Source organism: Lissotriton vulgaris, chromosome 5, assembly GCF_964263255.1.
Source record: "Lissotriton vulgaris chromosome 5, aLisVul1.2, whole genome shotgun sequence".
Classification (NCBI taxonomy): Eukaryota; Metazoa; Chordata; class Amphibia; order Caudata; family Salamandridae; genus Lissotriton; species Lissotriton vulgaris.
The window spans coordinates 1,392,566,873-1,392,584,491 of NC_141693.1; the positions used below are offsets into that span (position 1 = coordinate 1,392,566,873).

At 41.0% G+C, this 17,619-nt stretch overlaps 1 protein-coding gene across 1 annotated transcript in view; it reads right to left on the reverse strand.

Moving 5' to 3' along the window:
• Positions 1 to 17,619, reverse strand: part of LOC147712641 (cytochrome P450 2G1-like) — a 566,383-nt gene that overhangs the window by 497,955 nt on the left and 50,809 nt on the right. Inside the window, exon 2 of the mRNA XM_086923336.1 lies at positions 10,903 to 11,065. Coding sequence (XP_086779462.1) covers positions 10,903 to 11,065 — 163 coding nt within the window. The remainder of the gene's footprint in view (positions 1 to 10,902; positions 11,066 to 17,619) is intronic.

Here is a 17,619-nt window from a genome sequence, read left to right on the forward strand (position 1 = left end):
CACATTAAAATTCACTTTTGATAGTAGTTACGCAACTCCGTTTACGTTGACTAATCAAAATGTCCTTTTGTTTCCTTCAGCAAACATCGTTCAGAAGCAACTACAGCCTATCGAGCAACAGCAATGGAATTCTCTGCAACTTATTGAATATACTTTGATGTATAGAAGCAGAGTTCAAGTGGAGTGGTGAACTCCGGTGGCCGCACACTTTATACAAGGTAAGCACAGCAGCCTAGATCTACAAAGCATTCACAGGAATGCATTAGAAACAAGTCACCATAACGGGCGTCAGTAACGCAGTAGGTACTTCCATATAGACACCACTTGAATGGGGCACTATAACAAGTAAAATGTACAAGGTACACTACTCTCGTAAAACTGTAGTGTTAGCTTTATTTGTGAAACGAGAGAGGGCCATATTATCAAGCCTTGGCGACCAAATTATCGCCACTTTATCGGCAGCAAACTGCCGCTAAAGTGGCTATAATGGGTTTGATCTATAATTACCTTTGAGCAATGACAACAGATAGGTTACAACAGTCTGACAAACAGATCCAAAACCTTATTACGCCACTTGTGAGTCACTTTTAACATGAGTAAAGTGGCGCAAGGAAAAAATCTCAACTCCAGACTCTGCGACACAGTTTTAATGTTGTTTTCTCTCTCTTTCTCTCTCTCACTCTCTGTGACATCATGTCTCTTTATCTCTTAAACTTAGACACTGCTGTCTTCATCGTGTAGACGCGTAGAAGAATTGTTCAGAATAAGTTGTGACACCAACTGCCTAAAATGTTTACCCGCAAGGTTTATACAACGGTAAGCACAAAGGCCTAGATCTACAAAGCCTTTCCAGGAATGCATTAGAAATAAGTCACCATAACGGGGATCAGTAACGCACTAGGCACTTCCATATATACACCACTTGAACACCGCACTATAACAGAACTGGAATGTACAAGTCACACTGCACACGTAAAACCATAGAGTTACCAAAACTTGTAGGGGCATAGTTTCAAGAACGGCGATAAAACTATCACCATTTCAGCGGCAAGAAACTGCCGCTAAAGCGGTGATAATGAGCTTGATAATATGCCCTTGGAAATTCCCATAGTAGCCCAGGTTAACACCAGAACATGCACTGCTATGGGATTTCACAACAGCATATTATCAAGCCCATTATCGCCGATCTTGATAATATGCCCCGTAATGCTTCGGCTCATTTACTCACATCTACATAATTCTAAACTCTAATTTTTTATTTTCTTTTGTTGATTAACAATCAGACACCTTTTGGAATGCATTTCATAATTTGTTTATAACATTGTTTAAGTTATTTTTCCAGTTCTAATATAGTTATAATTTAGTTTTGTTTATATTTATTGTTTAAAAAAAAGTTAAGAAAAAAAAACTACACACTTCTTTTATTTTGTGGGGTAGGGGTATGACGACCCACAATAAAAATAAAGTTGAAATACTATAGTATTATAGTCAAGACTAGGATTGAAAACTACTGAGTTCTACTAAAATGGCGGTGGACGAAGTATGTAATCAACGTTTGGCTCCTCGGCACTGCCTTTCAAATAAATATATTAAAAATATGACTAATAATACAGTACAAAAGTACAGCAGCGGATGACACACGAACCGGGAAAAAAAGAGACAGATTTACTAACTGATATGAAGAAAGGTTTGCTTGTTAAACTTGAAGAAAAAGAAAACGTGGGCTTCGAAACAACGCTGAGCATGCAAAGACAGTACAACTGCTACACTAAAAAAAAAGGGAAAGCTTTTCATACTATCATAGAAATGAAGGAGCGTATTATCAACAAAAGGCGATACATTATCGCCGCTTTTATCGTCAGGAAACTGCTGATAAAGCGGCGATAATGTGCTTTATAATAGGCCCTTGTAACTTCCCATAGCAGCCCAGGTTCTGGTGTTAACCTCTGCTCCTATGGCTATTCACAAGGGCATATTATCAAGCCCATTATCGCCGCTTTATTGCCAGTTTCCTACTGATAAAAGCGACGATAATGTATCGCCTTTTGTTGATAATATGGCTCATTGCTCTTTTTTTTACCAGTAAACTTAGGTGCATATTATCAAGGACCGGTGTTACAATTATCACCATTTAATTGGCAAGAAACTGCCGATAAAACGGCGATAATGACCATGATAATACGGCCTTGTTATTTCCCATAGAAGCCCATGTTAACACCAGAACATAGGCTTCTAAGGCAATTACCAAGAAGGTATTATCAAGCCCACCTTCCCAACATTATTAAAAAACCATAGGCCCTTGTAAATTCCCATAGCAGCCCAAGTTCTGATGTTAACCTGGGCTGCTATTGTTATTCACAAGGGCATTTTATCAAGCCCATTATCACAGCTTTATCAGCAGTTTCCTGCCAATAAAAGCGGCGATAATTTATCGCCTTTTGTTGATAATATGGCCCATTGCTTTTTTTTGTAGCAGTAAACTTAGGTGCATATTATCAAGGACCGGTATTATAATTATCGCCGTTTTATTGACAGGAAACTGCTGATAAACTGGCGATAATGAGCTTGATATTACGGCCTTGTTGTTTCCCATAGAAGCCCATGTTAACTCCAGAGCATAGGCTTCTATGGGAATTTACAAGGACGTATTATCAAACCCACCCTCCCAACATTAATAAAAAACTCCACACAATGAAGGTACCCGGAGCGGGAAGGTCATTTTACATATATCACTGCCCCAGAAATGTGGCGTTCCCCGCGACATGTATGGGGAGAGAGAGAGAGAGACCTCAAAAAATAATTTTTTTTTTAAAAGACCCGAGGGGTGCCGCCCACCGAGGCTGCGAGGAGTACGACCGTAACCCCCCCCGCATACTTCAAAATACAAGCTCCCATTATGCAGAAAAATTGCCCAGTAATTTCCCCCCTGGGACCTAATGTATAAAACGGACTTCTACTTTTTTCAACTTTTCCACCGCGTACAACTACTGCACGAGTACCCCGCCATTTTTTATTTTAAAAAAATTAAAAATTTAGCCTAAAGATCCATGTACCACACCCTGACCAAGACTATAGGCTCAGAATGTTTCTACCCTGCCCCGTTTCCTTATTTGTCAACTTTGTTTTACTGTTTTCTTCTGACTCTGCTCTCCCGACAAACAACATGGCTGCCAACACTTCCTGGTTTGGCGTATTAACAGCCAATCAGCATGCAGCTCCTGCTCGTAATTGCACGTATTTCCATACGCGTGCGCCGCCACAAACACTTCCTGGTTTCGAGTGTTAACAGACAGTTCACAGCCAATCAGCATGCAGCTCGTGCTCGTAATTGAACAGATTTCAGTACTCGTGCTGAACTATGTCTCTAGATATCGCTATGATTTTACTTACAATTTTCTCAGAAACTACTGAACGGATTTACACCATTTAACACAAAGCACATTCTGCGAACAGAACCCTACCTCTCTGCCAAATTTCGTGTAATTCCGTTCAGCCGTTCGGGCTGTAGCCCTGGCTAAAAGTCCCTATGAAAAATTGCATGGGGAAAACATGTTTTGGGACCCCCTTTTTTATCTGCCCCACTTGATGAATCACCCCCAACCTTTCAGGGAAGGAGCGGAACTGAGCAGGCCATTTTCTTGGAGAAATTCACGAAGATTCGTCCACCAGCGCCAAATTTATTCCAAATAGAATGTTGTGGATTTTCTATGGAAACTAGGTCCTAACTATAACTACCTACTGGCGACCGCCAGTAGGATGGATATATATATATATATATATATATATATATATATATATATATATATATATATATATATATATATATATATATATATATATATTCACTGAAAAAAACATAGGTTTCACATCCGTTATAGTTAGGAATTAGCATTTAAAAACCTATTAAGTTCACTGAAAAAAACATAGGTTTCACACCAGTTATAGTTAGCTGGAAATTTTACTGCCATAAAACCATTGAAATTCCCACGTTATAGTTAGTTGGACTCACTATAACTTGCGCGCGTTTAATGCACTGCTGATGATGTTACATATTACATCATTCATGACATGGTCAGTGACATCACTCATGACATCACTGATGACACCATCCAGTGAATGTGTGTCTTTCTGAAAAATCAATATTCTTTTGGTAATTACACCATGATTCGCCACTTGCAACGCAAGCATCCTAACAACTATTCTGCGGCAGAGGTGAGAGAACTGTCCAGAAACCTTCCCCAATCTTCTGCAAGAACCTCAACAAGCAAAGAACCCACTCCATCGGGTCCAGAGGCAAGGGAGATGGTCCCAAACATCCAAACCAAGTTTGGATGTTTTAAAATTGTTTTTATCTATTGTGGGACTACAATTACATAAGACGAAAAAAGTATAAACCTAATTAACCGTGCAGGAGATAACCATATCTGCAGAAAAAAACCTTAATTTTTTTCCTGATTTTTGTTGCTCCAGTTGAGCCATTTACAATTCCCTGTTTTTTGTTTCTCCCCAAATTCAAAAAAACTAAAAAAATATAAAATAACAAAAAGAAAAAAAACTGTTCTTTTTAGAACTACCTCCAATTTATAAAAAAAGGCTACATTTTTTAAAAACTCTGTCATTCTTTTTTCCCCATGGTATGCTCCCCGGTTCGTTCCCTGGTGCGCGTACCGGGCAATACCCCCGCGCAATTCAGAAAAAAATAAATGTGTTGCCCCGCAGGGCCCTTTTATGGCCCCCACATCAAACCTAGGGGGTCAGGGGGGGTCTAACCTGCCCCCTTTTGCTCATTTCCCCCTTTGTTTTTGCCACCTCTTGTGTTCCGATCCTACTGAGACACAAGATGGCGGCCGCTCCGGACTGTTTGGAATGTTGACAGACACCCGAGAGCCAATCAGCTTTCCGCGCGCGAACTCGCGTAGCACGCTGGTACGCGCCCGGGTGCGCGTACCGGGGCGCGCTCATAGATATATATATGTTTTTTGAACCTAAATTACTCAAAATCCACTGGAGCACATATCTTGAGACATAGCAAAGGCACATCGGGCTACCAGTCCCTACAATTTTGCCAAGTTTGGTGGAAATCCATTCTGCCGTTCGGGCTAAAAGTGAGTTCAACCTCTCTATGGAAATTAACATGGGGAAAACACGTTTTGGGACCCCCCTTTTATCTCGGCCCCCGCTTGAGGAATCCCCCCCAAACTTTCAGGGAAGGAGCGAGGCAAATTTGAGGAAAATTTCAGGAAGATTCCTCAACCGGCCCCAAAGTTATTCCCAATAGAATGTTGCGAATTCCCTATATAAAATAATCCTAACTATAACTACCTACTGGTGACTGCCAGTAGGTTTTATATATATATATATATATATGTATGAAATACCGAAACGCGTAGATCGTAACAACTGCCTGTGGAATGTAATGAAAAAATAAAAAAAATTGCAAAATACAACCCGTGGAGTGCGACCCAATTGTTTCCTTCGTGAGGGAGCTGTGATAAATGGATTAGCAGCGTGGTTCAGCTGCAGGGCGCCGCACCCGTTTCGAGCGCTGTTTGAGTGGCAAAAGGAACCAGCAATGGAAAATATCTAAAATGCCATGAACAGCGACCGCTGACGAGAAACGAGAAAAACAGAGAAGTTAGCCACACTCCGCTCGTGAACAGAAGTCCGAGGTAAGCGTGTGTGTGAAGCTTAATGTCAGCCAGCTATTTTTTGCTGAATAAGATCGGCAAAGTCAGCTTTACGGACTCCCGCGTAAACAACGTGCAAGGTTAAATGCCGCAATAGACTTTCAATGCAGAAATAAGCGGCCAAAGCTAATCAGACAGTGCTTGTTTCTAAGGGAGTACACGGGTTAGCAATAATAACAATCAGGACACGATACAGAATTGTTAAACTACACAGGCAGTAACATGGAGAAAAGAGAAGCGAAGCGCAATGATTTACTACGACAAATGTTTGAAAAAGGCTCAGTGGAAAAGGAAATTGGCGGGGCCAATGTGCAAGCTAAAACGGATACTAAATCGAAATTGAAAAACTGGGAGAAATTGAGCAGAAAAGAAATAAACAAGTCTTGGGAGTTGATCACCTTAAAGGAATACCTGGATGTAAAACGGGTACCCAGAGGATTGAGGATTATGCTCATGCCCAGCCACCAAGACAGTTCTAATGAACTACTACAAGAATGGGGAGAGTTCATCTTACAGTCATCCCTAGGACTAGTAGCAATTCTAGTCAAGCATATCGAAATAAGCCTACAAAAAGTAAAAGAACAACTACATGAAATGGAGAAAGAGCTTGCAACACTCAAGCTAAATGCTGATATGACTAAGTTCAAGGAAGAACTAGAACTACAAATTGAAAAACATGAGGATACTGTGAGAGAACGCAAGCATCAAAAATTTATCAGGGATGCAACTGACTACGCAGAAGGACGAATCTTCTCATTTTCAAAAAAGTTTGATCAAATGAGACAGCAAGTATTGAGCACCAGCTCTATAAGTCTATCAAGCAGTGCATCTTCCTTGGTATCGGAAAACAATGAAGGAGAGCCTGGAACATCGGCCGCTATGGGACAGCAGCCTTTTTTAGGGGACATGCGATTGGTACTGCACCAAAAACAGTGGGAGCAGAATCTACCCCCTCGCCAACAGCAAAGAGGGAGAGGGAGAGGACGCAGATGGCCCCCAAAAGACCAAAAAGGAGAGGAAAAAGGAGCAAAAAGCAACGAAGGAACAAAAGTGGGGACAGAGACGCGCAGTATGCGCAGGAAGATGAACCTATAGAGGACGAACTACAGGTGGTCAATCTATCCAAAAGGGAAATATCAACGACAGAAGAACAACTCCTGAAAAAGGGAATTAACTTCTGCCCAATGAGAAAAATGGACTTAGCCCAAGTCCGGATAGATTTTTACCTCTACATCAGGAAGATAAAGCTAGCCAAATATTTCGCTGAAAAACAGAAAACTGGAGAGAAAAAAAACAAAATCCCCACACAGGAAAGGGGCACAGCCTTGTCAGTAAAAGATTCGGAGGCCCTGCTGACCCTGATAAACTTGAATGATGATGTGAATCATGATATCCCCTTGGAAGAAGCTTGTAAACAAACAGGTGCGGGACTGAGCGGGATGAAACCTAAATCAAAGTTTTATCCTCAATTAGCCCCTGGAAACAAAATTGATCTTTTCCAGGAGGCAGTAACTCAAGACTTATACAAACTGAAAAACACAAAATACAAAGACAACCTAACTGAATTGGAGAGGAAGGCACTCGTGGAGCTCGCTACAAACAATCAAATTGAAATAAAAATGGCCGATAAAGGCGGAAACGTTGTGATACTGGAGAAAACGGCATATATCACGGAAGCGCATCGCCAATTAAGAAACACAAAGTATTATGACAAATTGAAAAAAAACCCCACCATGGAAATAAAAGAAATGGTGGATGCGAGATTGTCAGAATGGACAGAAAAGGGCTTAATTGATGAAGAGGAAAGGAAATACCTAACAGTTGCGCATCCAGTAACAGCAACTATATATTTCCTCCCTAAACTCCACAAACATCCAAAAATGCCCCCGGGACGCCCAATCCTGTCTGCTAAAGGCTCACTCCTGGAACCTATTGCCAACTACATCGATCATTTCTTAAACCCGTTTGTATTATGCCTGGATTCATATATACAAGATACAAGTGATCTACTCAGGAAACTTGAGAATACCCCATGGCAAGACACATACTACCTGGTATCCATGGACGTCATTTCCCTTTATACCAACATAGGGAATGACATGGGTCTGACAGCCTGCAACCACTTCCTAAAGGAAAGGAAAATGGAATTTGCCAACCACAATCAAATGATCTTGGAAATGATCCAGATCTGCTTGACGAGAAACATCTTCATGTTCGGGGAGGAATTATACTCCCAAAACAGCGGGACGGCGATGGGATTTTCCTTCAGTCCCAGCTATGCCTGTTTAGCGATGGGATGGTGAGAGAAGGAAATCGCTTGGAGTAACAGCAACGAAACATCATTGAACAAAGTAATAAGCTGGACTCGATATATAGATGATTTACTCATCATTTGGGATGGCAGCAAAGAAGAATTCCAGAAATACTTCGACATCATGAATAACAGCATACCAAACCTCAAGTTCAGTTTTGAAATAAGCAATGAGAGGATTGTATTTCTGGACACAGAGATCTACATACGAGAACACCAAATACATACAACATTGCATCGTAAATGTACTGCCACCAATTCGACACTAGAAGCAACCAGCTTCCACCAGCAATCCCTGATCAGTAGTATCCCGTACGGGGAATTTTTGAGGATCCGAAGGATTTGCAGCGAAAAGGATGAGTGGGAAAAACACAGCACTGCAACCTCGGAGAGATTCAAAAAACGCAAATATAACAATGGCATAGTGAAAAAATGCTGGGAAAGAACAGACCAAAAAAGCAGAGAGGAATGTCTTCAAAGAAAATCCAAAAAACCAACAGAGGAATCAGAGCCAATACGCATGATAATGAACTATTCAAATGAAAGCAAAAGAATCGCAAACATTCTTAAACGCAATTGGAAAATTCTTCAATTGGATGAAACAGTGAAAGACATTGTGGGAACACATCCAACGATCACCTATAGAAGAGCTAAGAACCTCAAAGATCATCTTATTCATAGCCACTTTAAGAAAACAAAAAAGGATGAGTGGCTAAAAACAACGGGGTTTGTGAAATGCTATGCCTGCAAGGTGTGTCAGATTGCCAAACCGATTAAACAAGTACAGATGTCAAACAAAAAAAACTGGGAGATAAAGGAACTGATCACTTGTAAAACAACACATGTTGTTTATGTCGTCGAGTGTCCATGCCCCATGAGGTATGTGGGCAGCACAGTGTGCAAACTGAAAAAACGCATTCTCAAGCACGTTCGTGCGACTATTCATAAGGACAAGGCTAATGCAATAGCTAAACACATGGAACTGTATCATCGAAGTGACTGGAGCCAATTAAAATTCTTTGGTCTGGAAAGTGTCCCTAAGAAAGAAAGAGGGGGAGACAGAGAGAGGCTCTTGAGACAAAAGGAATCCCGCCATATCCTAAACCTACGAACCTTAACGCCCTATGGGCTGAACCAGTCTGAAGAGTTATACACACATTTGTGAGAGTTTCGCTTTGATAAATTGTTTGGTTGCCCAATATACACTCATAGTATCATGACTGGGGATGACACGCAAAATGTATAATGATGAGATTGGAAATGTCACTAATGTTTGAATTTCATAAGCGGGACTTTAAGGCTATGTTACGAATTAGAAAAAATTAATATGGTGATACATCTGTGACAAGAATGTAGTCCCATTAAGGAGTAAGAAGAGCTTAATCTTTAGCAATTCAAGATACCTAAGTCACTGTTTTTGAATTAAGACTATCAAATTAAATATGTAATGTCATCCCACTGGAGGGAAAATATCAGTAGTAAATAGTGTAACTGCTTACGTACTAACGGAGGTAAACTAGTTATCAAATCAAAAATGAAATGAAAAATCTATCTAACCAGTCCCACTAGAGGGATCCTCTCATCGTTAGTGTGTCCAAATATCTCAAATCATAATCAATGTGATGTGAATTATGCATAATATTGGGCAAATATGGAGTAAGGTGAACACCTTAGTAAAAAACTACATGTCCCATAAAGCTTAGAGGCACTGACAAACCCCCAACAGGAAGTGATGTAATGTATACAATGTAATGCAAGTATATCTTAGAGGGGGAGTCAAGTGAACGGTTGATCGTGAGCAAGGTATTTGAAATACCGAAACGCGTAGATCGTAACAACTGCCTGTGGAATGTAATGAAAAAATAAAAAAAATTGCAAAATACAACCCGTGGAGTGCGACCCAATTGTTTGCTAGGTGAGGGAGCTGTGATAAATGGATTAGCAGCGTGGTTCAGCTGCAGGGCGCCGCACCCGCCGTTTTCGAGCGCTGTTTGAGTGGCAAAAGGAACCAGCAATGGAAATATATATATATATATATATATATATATATATATATATATATATATATATATATATATATATATATATATATATATCAAGGGTTTATCCCTACCTGCGAAATACCTATTTTCTTTGCTAAGGCATGCGTGGTAAAGACATATGTGTTGTACAATTTTCCATGATAAAACATGTGGTAACGACATATGTGTTGAAATGGATGCATGGTAATGGTATTGCATGGTAATGGCCAGATTGTAAAGGCTGTTTCCCAATCCAGGCAGTGAGTTTTGCCCACTGTCAAATACATTCGACTTGATGTGTGTGTTCTACAAGTGGGCTTCACCTGTCATTTGAGCAGAATGCTTTGCTCTATCTGATGGCTGCCTTCTCATGCAGGGGAAAGCAGCCACCAACATGTTTTGTGGTAAATGTTCTGCAGCAACAGCTTCCCTCTTTTTACTATTTCTCAGAGCTACAACTGGCCTTGTCCATTACTAATGACTTGATCATTGGAGAACTGTTTTATATTTATATTTTGATTATTAATAGTAGTGCGAGTAATAATAATGGTAATTACAAAATGTTCAATAATAATAGTAATATACAAAATGACATAATTATTCTAATGAATACAACTGCTTTGGTAACCACACTTACAAACATTTACGCACCCCGAACATTAAGATTTATCCCACGATAATGTCAAACTAGCATAGCAATGTAAACACATACCTTTGATGTGGACAATATATCCACTTGTGCAGGCACTGTTCGCACATAGTCGCATGCAATATATGACCTCTTACCTGATTGTATGAGTGTAATGAAACAATGCAATTGTCATTGAGATGACCGCACAGATTGCTATTTCTTTAAAGCGCACTCATATACAAATGGACTCACCATAGTCTTTGATCAAAGTCTGAAAGGCTGGCACAGCCCCCCTCCCGCTGAAGTCATCTCCCTGGTCCACCAGGGCTTCCTTCACTGCATCATACCCCCAGAGTATCACCACTCGACGGAGGCCCAAGTGCAGGGTGTACACCGGACCATACTTCTCGCTCAGCTGCAGGTCTCAACAAAAGAGAAGTCTAATGAAGGGGTAATTAAGGCAAACATGGTGTTCAGAAACAGCAAAGTGCAATGCTCCACTTAATGCATTTTGGGCTTTTGTAGACCTGCATAAGCCTGAATTAGTTGTCATGAAGAGAAATGACTAAAGAGATGTGGGTTCTTACTTCTGAAGAGCCTCAAATGTAATTTTTGGCAATTTTTTGTCCTTTAACCAGCAATAGCCCATCCTAAAAGGCGGAGAGGCTTGGCCCATCCAGTTTTACCAAACATAATGAGTGTCAGTCAGGCTGAGAAATGATCAGCCTGGCAAACGCTCTTCATGTTCAGGTCAGGCAGCCAGATGCTGTACTTGTGCTAAATGCACAGGCGCCTGGGTACTTGAGCTAAAGTTTGCTAGGATGATGATGTTACAGCCCAGTGGGCATGACATTTTCAAACCCGTAAAGCATTTGGTGGTTCTCCCTCATGAGGGAGTGTCACTGCCTCAGACCTAGATGCTTCAGTTTTCAGGTGCCCAGGGGTGAGTGTCTATCAGTGGTGCTTGTCAAAGTGTGGGTTTGGCAAGCAGTCTCACTGACCCCATCCCACTCTGTGGCTAGTACGAGGTTGGCATCTCCTCTCATTGGCTGACCCCTAACAAGGTCAGCAAAATGTAATTTTCTTAAATATTTGGTGCATGTTAATATGTGTATATGTATGAATGTATGTGTATTTGTGTGTGCTGTAAATGCATGGGTGTATGTGTACTTGTGAATGCATGAGTGTGAGCCAGCTAGTGTGATTGTGGGCTTGTGTGGTCATCCACTGCCTGCTAAAATTACAGTCCACTACTGGCTGCTGTAACACCTCCCTGAGTCCCTTCCGCAACAAACTTTGTTCAATTTAAAATTCTTAAACCATCAGTACAAGTGATCTCATGAAATGGGCCTATAATATTCATCTTTTATTATCGCTACTCCATATAAGTGATTCTGGGTCTCAGTATTAAAGGAGGATAAGAATTTATCGGTTCCATCAGGAATTACAGGCTGCTTGTAAAAGGCATAGAAAACAAACTGAAGAGGGTCACTTCATAGAATGGGATTCTTATTCAGGCTATAAAAAGTGCCCTGTAGAGAAAGACAAAACACAGCAGTACCTAGAACCATAGAGTCCTGTTGGCCATGTTAGCTAATGTCATTATTAATTACAGCAGCTTTGATGTAGCATGAGCGCTGGACCCTAAAAACGCCCTGAGCCTGGGAATATGCCCTCATCTGCTTCCAAGGGCCTGACTCCTACTGAATACCTTTGATTTGGCACTGTACCTTCTGTTTTGCCTCAGAAATTAAATATTATGCTAGCCCAAGTAAGGAAAGGTACAATTCAAGTACAAAATGCTATTGGTAGATATACCTTGAAAATGTTCCACATTTGTTTATGTGCTGGACAGCACAACACACATGCAAAGTTGGAAACATTTGGAGTGATGGAGCGAGATGTTGTTCAAAACTCGCAAAGTTAAACTTCCATAATGTAACCGTATTAATAGCATGTGTTGAAATAATGAATCAATCTAGATTAAATTTGCACACATTACACGCGGGACTAATGTGCTTTCATGTTGCATTTGCAAGTTTGTGAAAAATAATAAACTAACCTTGTGTATCGTTATTGTCAGTATTAAATGCGGCTGTTTTATTAATAGCATGTGCTATATTTCTGTGCATATGTTTTGTCGTGTCATTTCTGTGGCAAAAGCTCGTGGAAAATCCTGGTGGCCTAAAAGAAGAAGGTTTTTATACACGCTGCTTATATGTGCCTTATTAGGTAATTTAATTAATGGGTTAATATTTAGTAAAGGGGAGGGTAACAGAATGGGTTTCAATTCATTAATTAATTACTGTCTTGTGTTTGTTTAAATACTAGTTCTCGAGTGGGCCTAAGAAAATGGCTGACTGGCAGTGCTGGAAAATGTGAAACTTGACCAGAGTTTAGCCTTCACTCACATGCAGAAAAACTAGCTTTTTTGCCAAACAATGGAATAATAAATGGAAATGTTTTTGGTTGAGTTGTACGTGTTCTTGGAGAAAAGCACCAAGGACAAAAAGCCTGAATTGCCTGCCAAGATTAGGAAGTAAAAGTTTTTATGTTCGGTGAAATGTTTCTTTTCTGAGGAAGTTAGAAGAATGGAATCTAAGAACAAAAAGGGCTTATGATGTCCCCCTGACTTGGTAATGAAAGTATGACATGAGGATTGTCTGACATCTGTCATCCAATGGGAACCCTGATGGCAAGGAAAAGTGTACTTTTTGAGAAGATTAGCTAGTAAGAGAGGTATAAAAACTGGCCCTACAGGCAGGAGGGGGCTCTTGCTTCCCGATTCCTGAATGACGTGCTGACCGACTCTTGGCGCATGTAAGGATAGCAGTCTTTATCATTTTATTAGGTGAAGAGAGTTTTAGACAGGGAAATAGAATTTAGGGAATGGAAACTTTATTTTGCTTTAATTCATGCTAAATGATCTACTTTAAAATGTCAGACTAATAAGCCTTATCCTTGAATGATGCTTTCAAATTGCTAATTAAATAATGATTTCAGAATAAAAATGCTCTTTTTCTGAATATAATAAAGTTAATAAAATAGATTTTGAAACGACAAGCTGGTCTTGTTTATTCATGGTGTAGTTATCATTATTAGCAAGCATGGACGAAATTTGCGAATTTGCGTTCCGCGAATTCGCGGATTTCCCCGCGAAATCACACAAAAAATCAGCAAAAAAACAAATTTTTCCGCGAATTATTTTGCGATTTGCCCGGAGTACTTTCTACTGGCTAATCCAGTAAGTGCTACCTCATTGGGTAAATGTATAGTGCTTTTACTACACTGTAGCTGCGTAAAGGGCCAGAAGATGTGTCTCCAGTGACCATGTGTGCCTGTAACATCTTCTGGCCCTTTACGCAGCTACAATGTAGTAACAGCACTATGGGGCAGATTTACAAGCCGCTTGCACCTCTTTTGCGCCTCAGTTGCGTCACCTCAAAAGATGCGCCATGGTGCTGGGTATTAACAACGTGATGCATCTGAGAGATGCGTCACGTTGTAAAGCTCTGCCTCATCAGGAGGCGTTCCGGCGCAGGGGAGGGCGTTTCTGCGCAGGAACGCCTCCTAAAGTGGCTGAGTGAAATCTACAAGATTTCACACAGTCACTTTTAGGCCAATGCTGCGTCAAAACCCTGCGCCTGCTTGAAGTAGGCGCAAGGCTTGACGCAGCATTGGGGAGATAGGGCCCCCGAGAGCATTGCTGGAGCTACGTCGCGCTTGCGACACAGCTCCAGCAATGCGCTGCTTTTACGGCAGAGATGTGTGATGCATCTGTGCCATTTTTGCCACATGGTGCGCCGCATTGTAAATGCGGCGCACCATGGGTGGCAGAGCTGCAGCACACAATAACTGGCGCATCCCTGGGGATGCGCCAGTTATTGTAAATCTGCCCCTATACATTTAGCCAACGAGGGAGCACTTACTGATTAGACAGTAGAAAGTGCTCCAGTTGAGTAGAGGTATTGCACAAAAAGGTGGCATCTTCGTGGACAAACAAGCAGGGCGGGATTCATTCTGCCCCCTGTTAGACTCGTTTTTTGTGCCCTTCTGCCCTCTGTTAGACTAGTTTTTCCCTTGTTTTTCTGCCCTTCTGACCTCTGTTAGACTCGTTTTTTGTGCCCTTCTGCCCTCTGTTAGACTCGTTTTTCCCTTGTTTTACTGCCCTTCTGTCCTCCGTTAAACTGGATTTTTGTGCCCTTCTGCCCTCTGTTAGACTCGTTTTACCCTTTTTTTCTGCCCTTCTGCCCTTTGTTAGACTGCTTTTTGTACCTTTCTGCCCTCTGCATCACCACATCATCACTCAGCACTACCCCAGCATCACTCAGCACCACCACATTATCACTCAGCACCACCACATTATCACTCAGCACCACCACAACATCACTCAGCACCACCACAGTATCACTCAGCACCACCACATCACCACTCAGCACCACCACAGCACCACTCAGCACCACCACAGCATCACTCAGCACCACCACAGCACCACTCAGCGCCACCACAGCATCACTCAGCGCCACCACAGCATCACTCAGCGCCACCACATTATCACTCAGCACAACCACAGCACCACTCAGCACCACCACAGCATCACTCAGCACCACCACAGCCCCAATCAGCACCACCACAGCACCAATCAGCACCACCACAGCATCACTGAGCACCACCACAGCATCACTCAGCACCACCACATTATCACTCAGCACCACCACAGCACCACTCAGCACCACCACAGCATCACTCAGCACCACCACAGCATCACTCAGCACCACCACAGCACCACTCAGCACCACCCCAGCATCACTCAGCACCATCCCAGTATCACTCAGCACCACCACAGCACCACTCAGCATCACCACAGCACCACTCAGCACCTCCAAAGCACCACTCAGGGCCACCCCAGCATCAATCTGCGCAACCATTCAACAACAACTGGTTCAAATATGTTCTCTCAATGTTGCAAGCGTCATTACAAATGTCACAAAAAGATGTTAATATTTCACTTCTGTTCTTGGATTTTCATCACAATAAAATACACTGAACATAATCTTCACAAAAGTTATTTACAAAAGTTTAAGCTATTGCCATTATAAATTAAAATCACGTTTATTTAAGTATTAATTATTTAAAAAAATTAAAAGCCATTGTAATTTGTAATATCAATACATCTAAGTCATGTAAATACAAAACATGTTGCATTACAAATGCTATAGGTGTCACATTTGCAAAAGTAATAACTATTGGCATTGTAAATGACAAAGCTATTAATTTAGCTATTTTCAAAACCAACACATAAATAAAAAAAATTGTAATTTACAAGACCAATAGCTCAAACTTTCCTAATGCGAGATCTATTGCATTGAAAATGCTTGTTTTTATATCTGTCAGTGTTTCCTGTTGAGGTTTAATTTTCATGACAGGTTATATATGAGTGGGTTACCCAAATATAGTCACTGGGACCTGCGTTCAGTAATTACTAGGAGGAAGGGGTCCCAGTGTGGACAAGGAACAATTTACACAATTCAATGAATTAATCAGAAAACAATCATTAGATCCACAGAGTTTTATTCACTGAGGGATTAAGTATAATGAATACACATAGCAAACAGTCAGCTGTATTCAAGGTCATACAGTGCCCCGGGAGGGAGGAAGGAAGTGATAAAAGTGAGGATAAGGGAGTGGTAGGATTATGTGACAGTAAAATCAAACATTTGAAAACACCTTTGGCTGTAATTTATATAACAGCAACGTCCATAATAAAAATGGCGACCATTATTTAGAAAGGCATACTTCACAAGGTACAATTTATCTACACAATATTGGCGTGAGGTTGCCACAAATAGAACAACAGTCGACGTTTGGACCCTCTTATCAATGCAGGAAATGTTATCCTTGCTGCGGGGTCTTCATCAGGACCAGGGGATTGGGGCAGGTAACCTGAGATAGACTGAACATAAGCTAGAACTCGGTCCCAAATGTCCTAGGAGAACCACTGGGTTAGAAGCCCTCCATGTGGTCAATGATTAATTAAGGCAACGTCAATAGTCGAGCTGCACCGATCGCTACAGAGAGCACTCATGCGGTGCTAGACACATTTAAGGCATCGTGGGAAGTTAATCCAATGTTCGTTACGTTAGATTTAATCAGAGAGCTCCGTGCGGGTCATGTAAATACAAAACATGTTGCATTACAAATGCTATAGGTGTCACATTTGCGAAAGTTATAACTATTGGCATTGTAAATGACAAAGCTATTAATTTAGCTATTTTCAAAACCAACACATAAATAAAAAAAATTGTCATTTACAAGACCAATAGCTCAAACTTTCCTAATGCGAGATCTATTGCATTGCAAATGCTTGTTTTTATATCTGTCAGTGTTTCCTGTTGAGGTTTAATTTTCATGACAGGCGCCTCATTGCCTACTTATAACTATTCTCTGACCCTGCTTCAAGGGTCAGAGCAGGGTCAGAGAATAGTTGCAAGTAGGCAACGAGGCGCCAGGAAGCACTTACAGGCTTACAGCAGCAGGTGCCCAAGTTGAAGTTAATTTCTTTGTAACCCTTTTGTAAAAGGTTACAAAAATTAGCTTAAACTTTTGCACCTGCTGCTGAAACCCTGTAAGTGCTTGGCTGAAAATCTGTCCCCGCTGATTCGCTGATTTTACCGCGATTGCACGAGATTCGCGGATCACGAAATCGCGGAAAATCCGCAAATTCCGAGAGCGGAATGAATTTTCAGCCCATGGTTACTTATTAGATCCATTCGCCTATGTGACTTAATTAATGTTGTAAGATTTAAAAACCATGGTTAAATATATTATACTGCAGTTGTATATAGTTTTGTAAATAGTTTACGAACAGAGTGTTTTAATTAGGTCACATGATTTAGTCGCTCAAAAATTTTCTCTTTAGTTTATGGGCCTAGAAAGTGATTTATAATTAACAGTGAGTTTTGTGGAGAT